This window comes from Misgurnus anguillicaudatus, chromosome 23, assembly GCF_027580225.2.
Source record: "Misgurnus anguillicaudatus chromosome 23, ASM2758022v2, whole genome shotgun sequence".
Lineage (NCBI taxonomy): Eukaryota > Metazoa > Chordata > Actinopteri > Cypriniformes > Cobitidae > Misgurnus > Misgurnus anguillicaudatus.
In genome coordinates this window covers 20,064,577-20,085,747 of record NC_073359.2, presented here as the reverse complement: position 1 = coordinate 20,085,747, position 21,171 = coordinate 20,064,577, and the positions used below count along the sequence as shown (strand labels likewise).

The 21,171-nt window shown below is 35.9% G+C and overlaps 3 protein-coding genes across 8 annotated transcripts in view; 1 reads left to right on the top strand and 2 right to left on the bottom strand.

Annotated features, from left to right (window-relative positions):
- Window positions 1–5,415, bottom strand: part of pip5k1ca (phosphatidylinositol-4-phosphate 5-kinase, type I, gamma a) — a 36,143-nt gene extending 30,728 nt beyond the window's left edge. For all 4 annotated transcript variants that reach the window (XM_073861886.1, XM_073861887.1, XM_073861889.1 and 1 more), the window contains exon 1: window positions 5,119–5,415. In XM_073861886.1, the coding sequence (XP_073717987.1) occupies window positions 5,119–5,227 (109 nt within the window). In that variant the 5' untranslated portion in view covers window positions 5,228–5,415. The remainder of the gene's footprint in view (window positions 1–5,118) is intronic.
- A 922-nt stretch (window positions 5,416–6,337) lies between these two features.
- Window positions 6,338–13,615, bottom strand: LOC129453119 (phospholipid hydroperoxide glutathione peroxidase). Of its 2 annotated transcripts, none has more exons than XM_073861894.1 (7): window positions 13,378–13,615; window positions 8,401–8,495; window positions 8,028–8,163; window positions 7,799–7,950; window positions 7,308–7,332; window positions 6,772–6,831; window positions 6,338–6,683 (listed from the first exon to the last, which is right to left on the bottom strand). In XM_073861894.1, exons 1-7 carry the CDS (start codon window positions 13,426–13,428, stop codon window positions 6,651–6,653), a joined length of 552 nt encoding a protein of 183 aa, XP_073717995.1. In that variant the 5' UTR covers window positions 13,429–13,615; the 3' UTR covers window positions 6,338–6,650. The 2 variants fall into 2 exon arrangements, with proteins under 2 accessions (XP_073717995.1, XP_073717994.1); XM_073861893.1 differs by lacking the exons at window positions 6,338–6,683; window positions 6,772–6,831; window positions 7,308–7,332; ... (1 more) ...; window positions 8,028–8,163; window positions 8,401–8,495 and adding exons at window positions 11,022–11,354; window positions 11,458–11,517; window positions 11,950–11,974; ... (1 more) ...; window positions 12,347–12,491; window positions 13,109–13,203 and having other exon boundaries at window positions 13,378–13,537.
- Window positions 13,616–14,711: 1,096 nt separating this feature from the next.
- Window positions 14,712–20,907, top strand: polr2eb (RNA polymerase II, I and III subunit E, b). 2 transcript variants are annotated; one of them, XM_055217177.2, is made up of 8 exons: window positions 14,712–14,893; window positions 15,097–15,271; window positions 15,363–15,478; window positions 15,917–15,997; window positions 16,117–16,175; window positions 19,457–19,535; window positions 20,537–20,612; window positions 20,803–20,907. In XM_055217177.2, the coding sequence occupies exons 1-7, from the start codon at window positions 14,837–14,839 to the stop codon at window positions 20,600–20,602; spliced, it is 633 nt and encodes a 210-aa protein (XP_055073152.1). In that variant the 5' UTR covers window positions 14,712–14,836; the 3' UTR covers window positions 20,603–20,612; window positions 20,803–20,907. The 2 variants fall into 2 exon arrangements, with proteins under 2 accessions (XP_055073152.1, XP_055073153.1); XM_055217178.2 differs by having other exon boundaries at window positions 20,537–20,907.
- Window positions 20,908–21,171: the final 264 nt, after the last annotated feature.

Below are 21,171 nucleotides of genomic sequence, written 5' to 3'. Positions count from 1 at the left end.
TTTTCTAAATAATCTTTGACAAATTATGTAAAAATGTGTTTAAAAAATCATATTACACTAAACTATTATGTGATTATATTATATTCACGTTTTTAATGAATATATTTATATTTTCATTTAAAAAAATAATAGTTACACCAATTGACACAGACCGGTTACACCACATTGACATTTTTGCAATTATCCCCCAATTATTCTTTCAAGGTGAAATAAAACCAGAAATTTTAGACTTGGTCCTCAAAAAAGAGAATGTATGCAAGTAATCTGCAAATTTATTTTTAAAATTTTAACCCTTTTATATTTAATTGAACCATACGGACACGAGATAATTAACGTCACGTCACTGACCCTTAATCATTTAGGATTTTAGTATCCAAAAGCCACTTACAAATGAGATAGCATTTTCTATTTTTCTAAAAAAGGCAAGTTTCCCTTTGCTGCTTGTGCAACCAGTTGGTCTTTAAAGGATAATTCCGGTATTTAACACTTTGAGTCTCATTTCTGATTTGTTTTGGATGAACTACAGTGATGGACACATAAATTCTGACAATGGGTCGTGTCTTGAGTTTTTGACTCGTTTGGAGGCGTCTCTTGACTGCTTCAGAGTGGAGGTCAATGGCCATGCACGGGCATGTCATTGGGGCAGCGCTTGGCGTTCATTTTCGGGGCTGTGCTGCTCGCCGAGTGGTTCGTGGTGTTCGTTGATGATTAAAAACAAGTTGTGTAGCGAAATACAGTTTCTGTCGTGTTTTATTTGGCATTTTGTAAAATTCCATTGACTCTCTTGGAAGACTGTTTGCTCGCTGATATATCACTCCGCCGCCGGGAAACAGAAAAGGGCCTGTTTGTTTACATGAGGTTGTAGTTTTTTCGCTCGGTTTCTCTCAGAAGAATTTTTTCCCATATTTGTAGGGCTGGACCAGAATATTCGAATATTAGTTCCGTGGGTTGACATTCGATTTTCAGTTTTGAGATTCGAATATATATATAAATATTTTACAGCGTTAATGCAGAGCTTTTGCCAAGCAGGAAGTGCGCTTCACGCTCCCGCTCTATAGGTGGCGCAGACAGACCAACATCCATAGCCAACAGCAGCAGCACTAGTGGAAGAGATCACCTCAAACGGAAAGCACGCTTCCTGCTTTGGCATTCACGCTAATAATGTTGTAAATAACGTTCAGTTTCTTGCAAAAACTGATTGATTTGCTTTACAAGACGTCAATATGTCACACGGAGTCATGGGGGATTACTGTTGTATTGGATATATATGCTTTAGCTCTTAAAGTGTGCGGATCTGTTGACTTGCATGGCGGAGCACCGGGGTTTCTGCAAAATATCTTCTTTATTGTTCTGCTGATGAAAAAAACATATTGGATGGTGTAAGTGTTAAAAATAAACTTGATTTTGAAAGTATGCTACCGTTTTATTACAGTTTGTTGGACTACGTTCATTCATGCTTCAGACTCAAATATAGAGCGGAAGTATATACGCGGTTGTGAGGTATCTGAAAAAACAGTTCCACTATAGCAAATAACACGGATTGAAATCATACATTGCGCCAATATATTTGTTTTTAATCATCAACGAACACCACGAACCACTCGGTGAGTAGTACAGTTTTGAAAATGAACGTTAAGTGTTGTTTTAATGACATGTTTGTGCATGGCCATTGACTTCCATTCTGAAGCAGCCAAGAGATGCTTCTAAATGAGTCGAAAAGTCAAGACTCGACCCATTGTCAAAATTTCTGTGTCCATCACTGTAGTTCATCCAAAACAAACCAGAAATGAGACTCAGGGTGTTGAATACCGGAATTATCCTTTAAGTCAATGTTTCATTTTTAAATCATATAGGCCGGCTATACTTTCTTTGCACATCCGATATTCCTATTTTTGATGCTGCCTGTGCAAACAAAACATGTTGGATTGAAGTGGTCTTAAAAATCATAATGGTTCTGGTGATGCCATGCATCCTCTGACAACAACTGTGTTGAAGAAGTGGATCTGTGCTTCCCCCTTAGGAGGCACACGACTGTGTCTGACCTGCCGATGGGGCTCGAGCGTCTACTCACTGTGGTCTGATCTGCAAAAAGACTATAAAAAGCACCAAACCCTTCGGGCATGAATGAGGGTGGCTGAGGAATACAGAACGACATTATGCAATTCCTGCTCTGCTTTCCATTTCCCACCGGAGCTTGAAAACTCCCAACAGTGTGACCTATCAGAATAACACGAGCTGTCTCGGCTGTCGAGGAAAAAACATGGTGGAGTGTGTAAACAGACCTGCCCTGTTTTACAAAGCGACCTTGACTCTTTGCAGGCAAGCAGAACACTACACAGCTTTGATGAGCTTCTTAGAAACTGGAGACTGTTTGATTATACACGCGTCCCTTGGGTTGTTAGTTGTATAAACCGAGAAAGCTTAGTGTGCAGATATCACAGACATTTTAATTGTGTATATTTACTTCCGCGGCATGCAGCGGATGCTTGAGACAGTCCATTAGGCGGTGATAACCTCAGAATTGATTTATAATTAATTTGCAATAAAGACACAATTTATCTTCACTGTTTCAGTGCTTTTTCTAATAAGCTACTGAGCGACAAATGTAAAAATCGCTGCTAGCCTTGAAAAAAAAATTCCATTATTATTAATTTATCAATATGTTATTAAATAATGTTTATCAAATAAATGATCATATTACTACTATGTAATAATAAATGTCATCATAACCACAACAAGCTTCTGTATTACTTTTGCTCATACTTAAAGCTGCAATCTGTAACGTTTTTGGTTAAAAACTAGAGATGCATAACGATTAATCGCGATTAATCAATGGCAGAATAAAAGTTTTTGTTTACATCATATATGTGTGTGAACTGTGTATAATAATTATCTATATATAAATATGCTCACATGCATGTATAATTTTAAGAAAAGTATTAATATTTATATATATTATACATAAATATACAAATGTATTTACACATGTAAATATTTCTTAAATATATACATGCAGGTATGCATTTATCTATACAAAGTTATTATACACAGTTCACACACATATTTGATGTAAACAAAAACTTTTATTTCTGCAATAGATTAATCGCGATTAATCGTTATGTATCAGTATAACAAAAATAAAAACGTAACCTTAAACCTTAGAGTTCGAAACTGCCTTCCTACCTTATCACGATTCAGTATTGGGTTGGATTTCGCAAGAAAATGACAGTTGTTTCCGAACAAACGTAAAGATAAGAACGCAAAGTAACCTGCAATTTTATGTTTCAAACAGAGATGTCGCTAGAGAGGCGAATGTTAGCGATTTCAGCTTTTAGGATTTAAACAAAGCATTAAACTCAGGGTATTAAACTTTGATATTTGTGACTCAGAATTTGTGCTATGAATAATCTGCCTCATCTACCACCGTAGCAACTACATAGCAAAGACCTGGCAACCTGCTATGCCCTGCATGCTTTTATCACTTGTATATAAGACCATTATCGTATCTGAGTCTTAGCAACATTGGACATCAACACTGCCAACATAAACCTGTGAATCACTTTGTTTTGATGGTGAAACTTTAAGCCCCTAAAGCAAAGGGCCAATGAGTGAATCCATCCACTTTACTTTACAAGAGAAAGTGACTCACTGTTGTACTCCATGAATGTGTTTTCTATGTGATTAAACGCTCCAACACAGCATGTTTTCACACACCCATCCAGACAGGAGAAATAGAGGAGCAAAGCAATGAAAACAGAAGGACACGAGGCAGAAAACACCAACGCCAGGGCAAGCAGGGAGCGTGCCGTCCTTGTTTAGATGCTTTTTCACAGAAGAAAACATTAACACCAGACCTCAATATGTGGCATTTATGACAACCGATCTGCGCTGACATTTAACTGCGTGTAACCACTATCATCTGATAACGAATAGTTTCAAAAGTTTCCTTGCATACGCATACGATCAAAATGGGTACACTGTAAAAAACGTATTTAAGTTCAAATTCTTTAACTTAATTTGTTAAGTTAAAGCCAGGGTGCACAATTTGGAAAAGAGAGTCAGGCCGAGTACCAAAACACACTTGTAGCCAATCAGCAGTAAGGGGCGTGTCAACGTAGCCAATATCATGTCTGGATTGCATATGTGTGGGGCGGGTCTATCAAAAGAAGGTCCAGATTCTATTGGGGTAGGGGTGTGTTTGTTTAGGTGATTTCAAATGTCAACATTGGCTTTCAGAGATCGTGCACCCCGCCTTTAAAGTAACATAAAAATATATGTTGATTATTTGTGTCTATAAGTACCTATTAAACCAGTAAGTGTGTGTGTGTGTGTGTGTGTGTGCGTGTGTGCGTGCGTGCGTGCGTGCGTGCGTGCGTGCGTGCGTGTGTGTGTGTTTGTGACATTTTTTTCCTTTTTTGGTCTAAGCTGGCAAAATACAAGTTTATCCTGTTTACTAATCTGACAGTTAAAGTATCCTCCTGTGGTATTCTTTACCAATCGAGACTATGATGTATTAAACTGCTAATAGTTTCCTCATGTGCACGTGACCACCAATGATTGTACTCTTGTACCATTGTACTAAAATATGTTAACCATTCAGTACATTACTGCAACTCAAAGCACCTCAATGTAAAGGTTTGTCCTTCAAAGAGACATGATGGACAATGCATGCAAACAGGTATAACATAAACATCAATGTGCATAAATGTTGCATATGCAAAAGTTTTTTTTATTAATCATTAGATGACACAGATCCAACCCAACCCTTTGCCCCATGTCTCACCTGAAACCCCCTCCCCATCGCATCAGCCCATCTGTCACACTCCAGTACTATCCCTAATATCCTAATGGTTAGCTAGTTTTTTTTCTCTTCGTATCAAACTAACCAGTTGACAACATCCATTTTAACTATTTATCCTAGGTGCAAACATAAACTCCAATAATCCAATGTAGATATGTCAAATCTCATAAAGCAATTTCGCGTAACCAGGCATGGATGCTAGTTCAGCTAGCTCCATCCATGTGTAACTATCCCAGTCACGTGACGTTGGATACGTTCGTATTAATCTAATGTCTTTTTGTCCCTTGTTTAAAATCGAATACCAGGCGTTTACGTACCCGCGTCCTCGTCCGTCGTCCCTGCGTCCTCGGACGCTGCCGCCCCGGATAACGGGCTCTCATCCCCGGCCTCAGACAGGCAGCTCGCCCCTTCAGCCGCCGCTTCCATTCAATATCCCGGAATGAATCCTCCTTGACAACCGATGCTCGCGAATATATGAATATATACACCTTCACTTCTAGTATATATGGAGCTGAATAACTGAAGAAACTGAGCTAAATATGAAACCGAGGACCGTAAATGCGCGTCGTGGTCCTCTCTCATCGGAGCTGTCATGCACAAGTGATTCCGATTCGTGTACTAGTGATTCAGTTCTTAAGAATGATTCGTATGAACCGTTTCCTAAGCGCTCGTAAAACACGAAAAAAAGGCATTTATGATTTTTAGGCTTACGTAGACTCAAATACATTTCGAAAAATATGTTTTTATTGCTATAATTCGTATTACTACAATAAAACATTGGTATTTTTAGCTTTTTTTGGAAATGTACTAAATGTACTAAATTTGTTTAGTTACAATCATAGTAAACTAAAATTGCTAGATGCTGTTTTTGAACCTTAGCATATTAAAGTAGCCTACTAAAATATGTACGTACTACAGTTTATCAACTTACTAGTTAATACTACAGAATACTAGTGTTACTTTAATATACTACAATGTACTAGCCTACAATTTACTATAAAAAGCCTACAGTTGTAGCCTATAATAAGGTATTTTTCATTTTGGAGGCTTTGGAATGCCAAATGAAACATTGTTCTTAAACATAGTGATAATACTGTTACGAAATTTTTTTTTTTTAAAGCTAAACAGGAAAAAATCGGAACTGAAGGTTTGGTTTTATTTGTGAGCGACAAAAGAGAAAATTTAGAGAATCGTTTATGAGAACCAGTTCAATGATGCCATCTTTCCGAACGAACCGATTCGATAAAATGAATCGAACATTCGAGCGCATGCACAGGAGCGCTGTTGGGTGTTTGGATGGATGAAGCTGATGCTGCTCTCTGTTGGCAACATTTTAATAATGCACACATGCTGACGGTACATATTTTTTTTATAAATATTATATATTTTTATAAATATTATATTTGTATACAAATGCATAAAACATATAGGCCTAAATATTAAAGTATATGTATTATCTTTCATAAAATATTTTTTAATGGATTATCAGTAATTTTTATATTTTATAAATATGAAACGCATTGACAACAAGACAAATTATTGAGTTTCATTAAGTTTAATTAAAAAAAATCCACACATGTTTAATCCAATATAAATGTACATATTTTTTTATGTAGGGTAACTGAAGAAGCCCGGTTCTCTCTCCACACCGATCACTGGACACTGGTAATGTTCCCAGGAGGGGTTGCACGCCAAATGCATCAGGTCTGTTTCTTCCTCAAGCCGGGTTTTAAAAACACACCATCATTAGTCCATGAGATGACATCACACTAATGCCCAGCAGTCAGTAGGAGAGAAGAAAGAGGGCAGCGGTGAGTAATTCGATAGGCTAATAGGAATCTAATGTTATTTAGAGATATTTGGGAAGATCTGCCTCAACCACCTGAAAGAAAAAAGTTTGTGATATAATGTGCAATATTGAAATCTAATAAAAATATAGATTCACAACAGACTGAAAGTAAAGTGCTTACTCTTGGATCCTGCATTGGTGAATATCTCTTCACGACCTGTCCCTGACGATCAATGAGGAACTGAAAAGACACAAAATTATCAGATAGCACATACAACTATTTAAAAAAATTGAAATAAAACATTAATATGGAAGTTTACACAAAAAATATTATTTTATATATAGACTTATAGAGAATATATATTATTTGTCATATAAGTAATTTACAGCCAGTTTCAGTCATCATTTAAATTAAAGAAAAAAAAAACATGTGTTCTATTAAAGAAAATGTCTCATACAAGTCAACAACATAATAATAAAAAAGTAATAATATTTGGATATCTGTTCCTAATATGTACAAAATATTTGTTGGTTGAATTTAAACGTTACCTGGTTACCTTAAAATATAAGTTAATTCAACTAAAAACTATTAGTTGACTCAAACAAACAAAAAAGAGTAAAATATGCTGTGTCCACTAATATTTTTAATTTCAATTAACTCAAAATTTTAAGGCCACTTTTTTACAGTGTATTGGTAAAAGTGGAGATATGTAATACCTTAGTGAAATTCCACTTGATGCCACTATAATAAAATCAACAAAAAGCAAACAAACAGTCAAATCAGTTTAGCATTCAAGAATTAAACATCTTGTTCTGCAGTGTTGGGGAAAGTTACTTTTAAAAGTAATGCAGTACAATATTAAGTTACTTCTGACTCAAACTGGCGCATGCGCATAGAATGTGTAATTTTACATCACTACGTTTAGTTTAATTCAGTACATATTTTTTTTTAAATCAAATTAATTAAACTTAAAAGTAACTTGCATTACTTTTTAAACAAAAGTAACTCAAATATTAATGTGTACATTTATAAAGTAATGCATTACTTTACTCGTTACTTCAGAAAAGTAATATTATTACGTAATGCACATTACTTGCAATGCGTTACCCCCAACACCATTTTTCTGTAGCTTTATAACCAAAATCATGGTTTATAATTATTAGTACAGTTTTACATTAATGATGTTGACCATCATACACAAACTCACTTTCCCAGAAATCCTTTGCCTTTGGGTTGAACCTTCAGCCACTTCCACAGAGGGTGAGCTGTCGGCCCATTCACATCAATCTTACTGAACATATCAAACTCTGCATTGAAAGATTTGGCAAATTCTTTGATTTGGACATTGGTTCCTGTATCCTTTTAAAACAGAAAATGTATAGTAGGATTAGTAGGGTAGTTTCGTTAGTTAGTTGTTTACAGTAAATGCAACATACCTTGCTAAACTGGTTGGATGGAAAAGCTAAGATGCTTAATCCTCTCTCAGCATACTTGGCGTGCATTTCTGCAAACTGAGAGTAGTTTACCACGGCTCATTTAGAGGCAACGTTGGTGATGATTACAACATTCCCCCTAACAATTGAATGAGAGTTTATTATTCACATTCACTGATGCCAGGGAATCCAACATTTGGTGACATGAATTGTTGCCATCGTCGTAATTTGACCATGACACTCAACATTCACCTATTAGGAGACACTGCGTACAATCCAAAATGTCCAATAATCAGAAATAAATAAATAGTTTTTATTTCTAAACTAAATATACAACACAAAAGTACAGTGAATGTGACTGACGTGTATGTCTCACCTGTATTTTTCCAGGGAAATTTCATTTCCGTCTATATCCGTGGCAGTGAATTCATAAATGGATTTGGCCGTCTGCCAATCCTCTAGCTGTGCAGACTGAAAAAAACATATTGATGTTAACAGTAGCATAAATTTAAATACATGAGTCATAAAGACCAGTTCTTGTGCTGTAAACAAAAACAATATGCAAATCTGTAGCCACAACTGAATTTTTTTTACTCCACATCAAACATTATGAACTTTACATAACCAGTCAAAAGATCATTACGGAGCCCCTAAGGGGACATGGAGCTAAAATTAAATAAAGTTTAGTTTTGCGTGCACACGTGAACCCATCGTATGCTCACGTGAAACTACCGCATGTAAAACACAACAGGAGATCTTTTGATGATGGTTTCAATACCACCATTTGCATTGATCGTAGAGACAAAGAAAGCACAACCTCTATTTTTCTGTGTTCTTCCTGGTTTTAAACAATGATGGATGCCGACTACGTACAGATTGGTCCAGTAATTGAAGTCAGTAACATTGAAAATTATTTCTGATATTGTTTACTACAGTATAAGCACCTAGTTCATGTTTAGTATTTAAGTCTTGGTTTATCATAGAAATCTGTGAAATTAAGTACTTTTAAGTATTCATACAAACATCAGCATTAGTACAGTGATAAGACCATTAAAATGCCTTTTTTTGATAATGCCAATTCAATTTCCAAAAACTTTGTGAAAGGGAATTGGCATTATATATATATATATATACTGTTGCAACAACTTACTGTATATTGATATTTATTAGACAGGTTTAAAATAATTTCCCCTAAAAAGTCTGTATTAACACAGATCATCCTTATTATTCAAACATTTTTATTCCCATTATTCATAAATCTGGAACCATTAAACTGGACATTAATGGAAAAACTAAGAAAAACTTGAGAGAGCTCACCTTTTTTTTGAAAGCCATCTTCCGAATGCAAATATATTAGTAAAAAAATCGAAATAGCAATTGCAAATAGATGTTTACTAAGTTTACTGAAATTTGCAACTATCGTTATTAACTATAGCCGGTCTTACTGTGTGCTTTGGTATACTGGTAGATCATTTTATATAGGACTCTTTTAATTTGCATGTAATTCAAGCATTGTCTGCCCTAAAGCAGTTAGTCTGTATCATGATGCCATGCAATGTGTGACAACTGGGCATGTTAAGTTAAAACAATCCAAATGATGATTAAACAGAATCCAAAAAACATAAGGATATGTATGTGGGTCAGTGATTTATGAGGATTTTAAACAGATTCATTTTAAAATACAGAATATGAAAATATCTGTTGCAATTGTTTGCAACAAAAGAGGTTCTTTCAGGAACAGAAATAAGATTTTTGTTACATTTAATGCAGTTAATTGCTATTATTGGTTACATCACATGATGAGTGGTCACTCCAGAGGACACAAAGAAATTATATGAGTGTAAAAGTGTATGTAAAGAAACCAATAAGCATACAAAATCAAATATTTTATTAAAATTTCACAGAATTTTCATAAACAAGCATTTTATAAAGATTTGAACACCATTTCATATAAAGGTGCAATGTGTAAAATTTAGGAGGATCTATTGACAGAAATTCAATATAATAGGCTACATATGTTTCCACTTACACTATGAACCATTGTGTTTTTATTAAAGGGCCAGTACGTAGGGTTTTAAGTGTTTCATTAATCAAAATCAATGTCTTTATTCATAAATATGTCCTTATTGGTGTCAAATGACCTCTGCCAGTGATCTGACTTTTCTTTGTAAGCTTAGAATTTCTTCTCTTTACTTACATTGAACGGGTAAGTCCAAGGAGGCTTCCATGTCGTTCCGCCGTATTGATAAACTATAATAGCAGAGAGGGACAAAAAGCACTTGCCTACCAACACATTACCACAACGCGTTTTCGTTCAGAACACGTGAACTAGCTAGAACGGACAAGAAGATCAGCGATTACATAACGTCTACCGTAGTTGCAACACGCATTTGGAAAAGCGAGGCGCTAGAGAGCACTATTCGTTTGAATGCAAAATACAATTTCGCCACTAGATGGGGCTAAATCCTACTTATTGCCCCTTTAACTGAAAATGAGCCGTTTTTATCTACATACACTGCTCTTACATGGAAGTCGCCATTTTGCACCGCCATTTTTCTACAGTAGCCCTAAACAAACGAACTGCTCTGAGCGCATTTCGTTACTATTTAAACGTAATTTCCTTGACTGGCTACTCTCTGCTGTCTCAAATGACAACATCTTTGCTTGTGCAATGTAACTGAGAATTTAGGGAATCGTTTATGAGAACCAGTATCTGTCTGAACGAACCGATTCAAAAAATGAATCAAACATCTCAGTGCATGCACAGGAGCGCTGTTGTGTGTTTGGCTGGATTCAGTGTTATTAGGATGATAAAGCTGATGCTGCTCTCTGTTGGCAACATTATAGTTATGCACACATATATTGTAGATAATATTTCTATACAAATGCATGTGCCTTTCTAAAACCATATGCATAATAGTATTTTTATTCAAATTAATTTGAAAATATTGATTATATGTCATTTTCATATTAGAAACTCATTGACTACACAAATGATTTAGTATCGTTTTAGTTTATTAAGAAATTCCACACAATGACAACATTTTTAACCCAATATAAACGTACATATTTTATTATGAAAGCATAATAATCTCTCCACATCGATCACTGGACACTGGTAATGTTCCCAGGAGGGGGTTGCACGCCAAATGCATCAGGTCTGTTTCTTCCTCAAGAGGGGTTTCGAAAACACACCATCATTAGTCCATGAGATGACATCACACTAATGCCCAGCAGTCAGTGCAGAAAAGAAAGAGGCCAGAGTTGGGTCATTTGATTATAGGACTCTAATGTTATTTAGAGATATTTGGGAAGATCCGCCTCAACCACCTGAAAGAGAAACGATTGGGATATAAAACGCAACTTAAAGGTGTCAATGTTTAATCTAGTTTATGATTAACAACAGACTGAAAGTAGAAATTAAAGTGCTTACACTTGGATCCTGCAATGGTGAATATCTCTTCACAACCTGACCCTGACGATCAATGAGGAACTGAAAAGACACAAAAAAGTATCAGCACATTGCACTATTTTAAAGGCAGACAAAAATATGTGATGCAGTTTTTTTATGCTACTTTAACTTAAGTTACAACAACTATTCACAGGTCAAAACTTAAGATTTTATGTTGAATTGACTTGCAAAACCACCTTGTTTTAACTTCATACTGCGTTTTTTACAGTGTGGGAACATGCTTTTTGAGGAACATAAAAAATAAATAAAAAGTCTGTTCGCAACACATAGTTATTTATATAATGACTTGAAAAAGAGCATATGGTTAATGGTGATTTGTCATTTTGCTTGATAACTGTCCCCATTTACTCTCATTATACAAAAAATACACCAGGTGTAATATTAAAGAAAGCTTCTCATACAATTTAACAATATATTTTTACAAATAAAATTGGTAAGGAAAAAATAACATACCTTAGTGAAATTCCATTTGATGCCACTAAAATAAAAACAATTAAATTAATAAAAAAAAAAGTAAAAGCACATTTTAATCAGTTTCAGATAGCCCTTCACAGCCATTTAATTGTACAGTTTTACATTTAGGAAGATGAACCATCAGGAAAAAACGTACTTTCCCAGAAATCCTTTGCCTTTGGGTTGTTCCTTCAGCCACTTCCACAAAGGGTGAGCGGTCGCCCCATTCACATCAATCTTACTGAACATATCAAACTCTGCATTGTAAGATTTGGCGAATTCCTTGATTTGGGCATTGGATCCCGGTTCCTGTTAAAACAGAAAATGGCATCGTCAAAAAAGTTAATCATTTACAGCTTAGTTAGTCGTTTACAGTTGCATTTACACTGCGACTTACCTGCCGGCCAAACTGGTTGGATGGAAATCCCAGGATGCTTAAACCTTTCTCAGCGTACTTGGCGTGCATTGCTGCAAGCTGAGAGTAGTTTACGGGGGTTTTGCCTCATTTTGAGGCAACGTTGGTGATGATTACAACATTACCCCTAAAAAATTAAATAAAATTACTATCTCACATTTATTGATGCAAGGGAATCAAATAGGAATTTTCCATCTTAATATGACCGTCACACTCAACATACATCTGTTAGGAAACATTGGCAAACTTACAACAATAGTAATTCTTAATGTCTAATGAACACCAGAGGTGGACACTACTTGAGTATTTTAAGTAAATTTTCCAACCATCTGTGCTTTATCCGAGTGTTTGTCTTGGGAAAAATTACTTCAATTTACTAAAAAATGTTCACTACATTCTAAAGCATAGAATCATACTGTGCATTGCTTTTATATTGCATATTCAAATTGATTTAATACCTAATTACATAAAAATTTTGTACTTTTTACTTAAGTAAAAGTAAAAAAAATAATGTTTAATGTACTTAAATATTAAATATAAACACAAAAAAATTATGAAATGTAGTGGAAAAATATGATAATATGCTTTTGAATGTGTTTTCAAAAAAAAAAAAAAAACACTGATAAAATATTAATACTTAAAAATGTACTTTTATGTAGAAAGTAAAAATACTTAAGTAGTGTCCGCCTCTGCCAATATAAATATAAAAAACAATAATAAAAAGTGGATGTGTGCATCCCTCACTTGTATTTTTCCAGGGAAACTTCATTTCCGTCTATATCCGTAGCAGTGAATTCATAAATGGATTTAGCCGTCTGCCAATCCTCTAATTGTGCAGACTGAGAAAATAAAAATAGCATAAATTTGAATACATATATACACATAAAGTATATCCTATACTTGTATCAACTAGCTTTAAACAAATTATACAAATACTTCACATCTATATACTTGTTAAACCACAGCACACATATTACACTTAACATAATATAATGTTTTAAAGCATCTCGTACCATTGTCTGCAACACTAAAGAGAAAATGACAGTGGCTCCCACGAAACGCATGGCTGCCTTTCAGTACTTCCTATACTGAAATGGCAGACAGCGTATTAGATTAAATCCTCTTTGGTTTTCCAGACACTAACCACCTAATACATCAACAACACTAAAAATGAGCTTATATAAGGGACCCAAAATAAACATTAACTTGACACGCTGGCTGTTTCTCTCCTGTTGGCTGGATTTTTGCTGAATACAGGCACAAAGCTTGTCTACAGGAGGGGGTTTGACAATCAATCCATTATGTGCAATGTGATATTAGGCAATGAGGTCATAGGGCACTGGGTGAAGAAGATCTTACACAACCTGAAAAAAACTGGCTGATGCTGGTGCCTATTGGTACTTGGTCCACATAGATAAATCAGCTGTTACATGACGTGCATATTATAAAAAAAATGTATGCTACTTTAAAAAAAGGAAGCAATGACTTTTGGACAACAACATGTTTCAATGTAAAAAAATAAAGTGTTATTTAAATGTAGGCTACTATTAAAGCGTTTAAATACAGTAGTGTTGATATTCAGTATTCTGTATCATATATAAATACCAACAATAGTATTGCGATTCCACAACGAGCGACTTGCGACTATGTTATTGATTCTATGTGGAAGTTTACCGGAAGTTGCGTTTAGGCCACAAAAGCTGTTTATGTTGTTGCTGCTGAAATACTAGTACATAGAAAGTTAACGTTAACTGGAACAAATCCACTACAGCCTACTGATAAAAAAATAACACACTTAATAAAACAAGTTAACCTTAATCAGTGGAATTTGTACCCCTGATCTTACACAATATAACTGATTATGTAAACAACGCACGCACGCACGCACGCAAACAAACACACGCAGTTTTTCTTTCCCAAGAATTTAATCACAAACAGAACATACAAACTTGGTGACTGCTTTGAACATTTGCATTTATTAAATTTTTTTTAACAAAATAAAAATATTAATAAGATTGTTTCCTGTATATATTTTTACATTGGACAAATCTAAACATAGCATTATTAAAAATGCTATTTGTCAAAGCAGAAAAACAAGCATATACTTAATACTTTATATATTTTCAATAATAATAATAAGCTTTCCACAATAAGTTGGGTTAATGACGAAGCTAGTAAAAAAAAAATCGGCATGCTGTTTACAACCAGATCTGTATCAATATCTCCTTTTTATTTTAATCAATACATATTAAAACAATAAAAAAATCTAGACATGTACGCAAATATACAAAAATAATATTATTTTATTTTGTACATGCGTATTAAATGTGCGCCATAGATTTGACTTGTGACGCAAATTTTGACGTCACACGCATGCGCCAGCAACGGAAAGCAAACGTGGGGAGAGGATTATTTCGCAGGGCTGCTGTTTTGATTACGATATTTTTATAAATACTATTTTTCTTGCTCACCATGGATGACGAAGAAGAGACTTACCGATTATGGAAAATTAGAAAAACTATAATGCAGGTAAATGAAACGCCGTACTTGTTTACATCGCGAGACAACGCGGCTGCCGTAACTTTCCGATCTGATCATAATTTAAATTCAACTATTAGATAAGAAAATGAACACATTTCAATGTATATATTCATAATATGTAACATATGTATAATAATGATATTTTTGAGCGTTTGTGTAAACTACTAAGTTAACCTAAATCCTGTTTGCAGCTATGTCACGATCGCGGATATTTAGTAACGCAAGATGAATTGGACCAGACCCTTGATGAGTTTAAAAGTCAGTTTGGAGACAAACCCAGTGAGGGTCGACCGCGACGAACCGACCTCACTGTCCTGGTCGCCCACAACGACGATCCAACCGACCAGATGTTTGTTTTCTTTCCTGGTATGTCATCTATTACACCTACCTATCTATTATACCTATACAATACGCCATATATTAATATGGTATTGTCACACTGTATGATTGCTTTCAGAGGAACCCAAAGTTGGCATCAAAACCATAAAGATGTACTGCCAACGTATGCAAGAGGAGAACATCACACGAGCCATTATTGTAGTACAGATGGGCATGACCCCTTCAGCCAAGCAGGTGAGGCAAGGTCTATTCATTTAGTATCGTGATGCTTTTATCCAAAGCATTTATTTATGTTCCTGGGAATCGAACCCATGCCAACACAATGCTCTACCAGTACCTATTGAGCTACAGTAACACATTGTGACCAGGGGTCTCATTTATTAAGCGTGCATACGCCAGTTCCCACGTAAAGGTTGTGATATAAAAAAAAAACTTGACGGGACAATGAGCTTGAAGTGTGGGATCTGAGGATGATTCATGTACGCACACTTGCAGTTCATCTGTGATTTACAAAGGGGACATTGCTTTGTTTTATAAATCTTAATATTTTTTGGTGTATGCCATTTTTGGCTTTTTTGCATAGTACTTTTAGTAAGGATCCTACGCACATTTTTATAAATGAGACCTCAGGAATCTAGCTCAATGCATTGATATTTCTTTGTTAAATTTCAGTCTCTGGTAGACATGGCACCGAAGTACATACTCGAGCAGTTTCTTCAACAAGAGCTTCTGATCAACATTACTGAACATGAGGTGAGTAATTATTGGCTTTTTCTTGTGACCATTTATGCAAAAATAGAAACGTATGCTTATGTTGAAGCGTACGTTTATGTTATGTGCTTTCTGTGCAATAATAAATCAATCTCTTGCAGCTTGTGCCCGAACACATAGTGATGACTAAAGAGGAAGTGACCGAGCTGTTGGCAAGATAGTATCCTTTCATGAGATTTTTTTTAAGGGTTAAGCCCAGAATGGGTGTAGAACACTATTGCTATTGTTAGTTTTCTTATTATTCTTCTTCCTTTTTCTTCTGCCATTGCGTCTATGGCAGCCAATAAAACCGTACGAAGGAAAGTTATGAATTTTGGCACACTGATAAAGCACAGTCCAGAAAGATTTCACAGCAAATTTGAAGTCTGTATATCAAACCCGCAAACAGTCCAAAGTTGCACATACGTTTTTGCTAATAACTTTTGACCCGTAAGTCCTAGAAACAAAATGTTTCCTCCGATTCCTTGTCTCAAGACGATTCGGTTTATTTTTATTCCGTCATTTAAAAAAATCATATATTTTTTTTAATTGTTTGTATAACCTGCTTTTTCGAACTCATCCTAGAGCTTTTGTCCCAATGCCACGAAAATCATTATGTAACATCAAGGCAAAAAGTTATTAAAAGAATTTTGCTAAACCAATCTGTTGTCGTATACCACGTCAATGGATTTTACGAAGAGCGCAAAAAAAACGATTTGAGGCTGTATCTTTACCAAAGTTAGGCGTATTATTGACAAAACACTTGGTACACGTGATGGCAGTCAGGAACTGAGGGTGCCTGCACAGTTTTATCACAGCACCACCTAGTGGTCAGATGAACGAATGTTTAGATGCCTATAACTTTGGCTGCGGTTGACGTATTTTCACGGGACTTGTTTCCTTGGAGTTCCGAATCGTTGCCGAGTCCAACGGTACCGAACATGCCACGTTTTGCCTTACACTTAGTCCTGCACCGCAAAATAGCACTTAAAAAAAACACACGCAAATATCTCCGCGAGCGTTATTCCGATCGACTCAAAACCACCATAGGAAGAACATTATTTTACCTTCTGAACAAAAAACTCTATTCGTTATATTAAAATTTCCATCAGAAATGGCCAAAAATTGCGAAAAAATAAATGTACATACATTTTTAATGTATTTAAGGTTGTATCTTTGCCAAACTTATGCATAATGACACAACACTTGGTACTTGTAATTGCAGTTAGGAACTGAGAGTGCATACACTGTTTCGTCGCAGCACCACCTAGTGGTCAGACTAATGTTTACATGCCCATAACTTTGGCTGCGGTTGACGTATTTTCGTGGGACTTGTTTTCTTGGAGTTCTGAGTCATTGCCGAGTCCAACAGTATCGAACATGCCAGGTTTCGCCTTACGCTTAGTCTTGTCCAGCAAAGTAGCGCTAAAAAAACATGCGCGAATATCTCTGCGTGTGTTATTCCCCTCGACTCGAAACCACCACAGGAAGAACATTAGATTAGCTTCTGAACAAAAACTATATTGATGTGACTTTAAAATGTTCATCAGAAATGGCCAAAAATTGCAAAAAACGAAAAGTTACATTCATTTTTTGTGTTTTTTAGACCTGTTTAGTTGTAACGATAACGAAATGTAATTTTTTTTACCAGATTTGATACACTGATATATGAGCAGAGTCAGGGTTCTCACGGGTCCTTGAAATCATTGAAAGTTTGGAAATCTGGTGGGAAAAATTCAAGGCCCTGGGAAGTTTTTCAAAATATACATGCATAGATACAGATCATTGAAAGTGCTTGTATCTATTTTATGCAAGAAGTTTCCATGATAAAAAATCCATATTCCCTGTGTAGTGTAGGATAATATCATAAAAATTCTAGACTTTTTAGGCACACGTGCTAAACTGTTCACTTTAAATGCTTGTATCTTCTGTATGCAAATGTTGATTTATAACAAAATGCTTTTTTGCACGGTAGTGTTTGACACATGAAAACGTCTCGGGTTACGTATGTAGCTGTTGTTCCCTGAGAAGGGAACGAGATGCTGCGTCTCCCTTGCTATACTTCCTGCGTCCCTGTAACGCGTCTTTGGCAATATTTCAGATAGCGATATACTTCCTGACTCCCGCATCACCCCGTTTTTGTCGTTAAGCCTCACCATTGTTTGAATTTGATATACACATTCAGACGCACTTACCCCTGGAGGCGTCCCCAAAGTTTCACCGCAGTGACGCAGCGCGAGTTCCCTTGAAAGGGAACTGTAACAATGTATTTTTAAAGATAACACACTGTAACCTTGCTCTCACTTGAAATGTGTCCCCACCTTTAGTCCTTGAATTTGAGGGTATTTGACCTGGAAAGTCCTTGGAAGGTCCTTGAATTTGAAGTTAACTGAGGTGTAGGAACCCTGCAGAGTCTGAGGCCTCACAAGAAAAATGGTATGCCTACACCACTAGTTGGTCTTATAATTGAACAAAACCTTTACATGAAGCAAGTCCTATGATCATACAACCATTTCTTCGCTAAACTAAAGTGTAATGAAACTAGCTGGATGAAACACAGTCATGACCTTAGGTTGAATGCACAATTTTGTCATAGCGCCACCTAGTGTTTTTTTTACATAGAAAAATGGCTAATTTGCCAAAAAACTACTGCAAAGTTTAATCTAAAATCATGTAATCATGGATTATTCCTTTCATGGCTTGAAGTATAATCGCTGATAGATGCTAATACAATCCCTAGCAACCGTTTTGCAAGAGCTTTTTCTCTGTATCAGAACATTGTAGAGATATGGGGGTGGGCTCTTTTGACTCATTATATTTGTAATAGTTTTGTGTCCCAATATTTGCCACAGCAAGCACCACTCACATTTTTCTTCAGAGACCTCATTTATAAAGCGTGCGTATGTACAAAACGGCTCTGGAAACGTGCGTACGCCAGTTCTTACGCAAAGGTTGTGACAGGAGAATGGGTTTGAAGGGTGGGATCTGAGGATGATTCATGTTCGCACACTTGCAGGTGATCTGTGATTTATAAAGGGAACATTGCTTTGTTTTATAAGTCTTTATATTTTTTTGCTTATATGCCATTTTTAGCTTTTCTGCATACGTAGACTTTTAGTAAGGATCCTACGCACAGTTTTATAAATGAGGCCCCTAGTGTTCCAAATAGAGAGGGACGATTGCAGTGGGCAAGAACATAGATCATGTTTGTTGATCAGTTTTGTATTTTCTGATCTGAAATCATATGGTTTCTTTAGGTTCTCATCCAAACTCAACTTTATTTCATTCATGGCTTAACCCCGGTATTGTTGCTTGCAGCCATATTTTGGATTTGATTTAGTTTTTTATGAATGTGCATAGTCACTGCAACATTATAAATATGCATCTACTAAAATTGCTCATTTTGCAGCAGGAGTACTTTTATTTAATTCGTTACAACAACCTTAACCAACTTTTTCCCAGTAAACTAAAGGAAAGCCAGCTTCCCAGGATTCAAGCTGGGGACCCTGTGGCTCGATACTTTGGCTTGAAAAGAGGCCAGGTAGGTTTGAGTTTAAACTGAGAATTCATTTCTAACCAACCAATATTGGGGGACAAGTTCGGTGTTTTGCACTTGAAGGCCTGTTTTCAGATTGTTTATGATGAAATAGAACGATTTTGACTGAAATTTGGACATATGGTGCTGTCCCGAGAATTCTCGGCCTGTGATGTATCGCCCCCCACCTCTGCAGTGGGTGTGTGGGTGCACTGGTGCAATCCTTCCTAGAGTGCATTGGGCTTTCGTTTGCAGGGACGTGGAACTCATCGAGTGGTCAGGGGTGTTCACTGATATGCTTACACAAAAATCGCTGCAAAAGATGCTGTCCAACAGGTATTATCGTAGTTTTGTCCAACTGCATTGACTTATATTAATATTAGATGTGGTGTGAGGTACGGTATTACTCCGCACCGGGACTTTTTTGTATTCTTGCACTTGGCAAAGGCAGATTATCGCCACCAACTGGGCTGGAGTGTCTATTATTCAAGCTCTCAACGGAAGAATATACGGGTGTGAGGCGTTTGGAAAAATAGGTCCGCAAGTTTACAACGAATGCTGTTGGAAAACATCTTTTGCAGCGATTTTTGTGTGAGCATATCAGTGAACACCCCTGACCACTCGATGAGTTTCACGTCTTTGTAAACGAAAGTTTAATGCATTTTAGGAAGGACTGCCCCAGTGCACCCACACACCCACTATAGAGGTGGGAGGCGATAGAACAGAAACCGAAAACTCTCGGGCCAGCACCGCATGCCCAAATCTCAGTAAAACTTCATCACAAACAATCTGAAAACAGGGCTTCAAGTGCAAAATACCGAACTTAATTTCACGTGTGAAACACAACGGATCTTGCAATGGTGGTTTCAATACAACAATTTGTATTGATAATATAGACAAAAAGCAGAACTTCCCTTCTTCCTGGTTTTAAAACAATGTGTGTATAACCTGTTTCTTTGTTTTAGTTTTACTGTAATGAATGTGTCTTATATTTTTTCTTTTGATAGGTTGTTAAGATTATCAGACCAAGTGAGACTGCTGGACGGTACATCACGTACAGATTGGTCCAGTAATTTGTTTGAAGTCAGTAACACTGCGAGTTATTTCTGATGTTATTTACTAAAAGTTTAAAGTCTTTGTTTAACATGGAAATTTGCAACATTTTTAGATTAGTACAGTGTTATCACCTTTTAAAATGTCATTCTGAAATGTACCGTTGATATACCTTTACTTATCCGACAACTTACTGTATATTTGATATTTTGTTTGACAGGTTTAAAATACTCCTGAACTCCATAAAGTCTGAATTTTCCCAGACCATCCTTGTTATTAAGACAATTTTATTTCTATTATCAATAAATACCATTTTGTTACTCTGCCTTTTTCATATTTTGTAAAACATTTGTTGCCTTAAGCATCTTCTAACTTAAAATTTAAGAATAGAGAAAAACGCTCACCTTTTTTTTGAATGCCATTTACTGAATGCAACTACAGTCGTAAATGCGTAAATAGATATTCGCTGGTCAGTCAAATATATATATATTGTTCACTTGAATTGCAACTATAGTCTGTCTTGTGTGCTGTGGTATACAGAGAGTCCTATCTTATAAAAGGATCTAAACCTTATTTGAATGTGATGTAA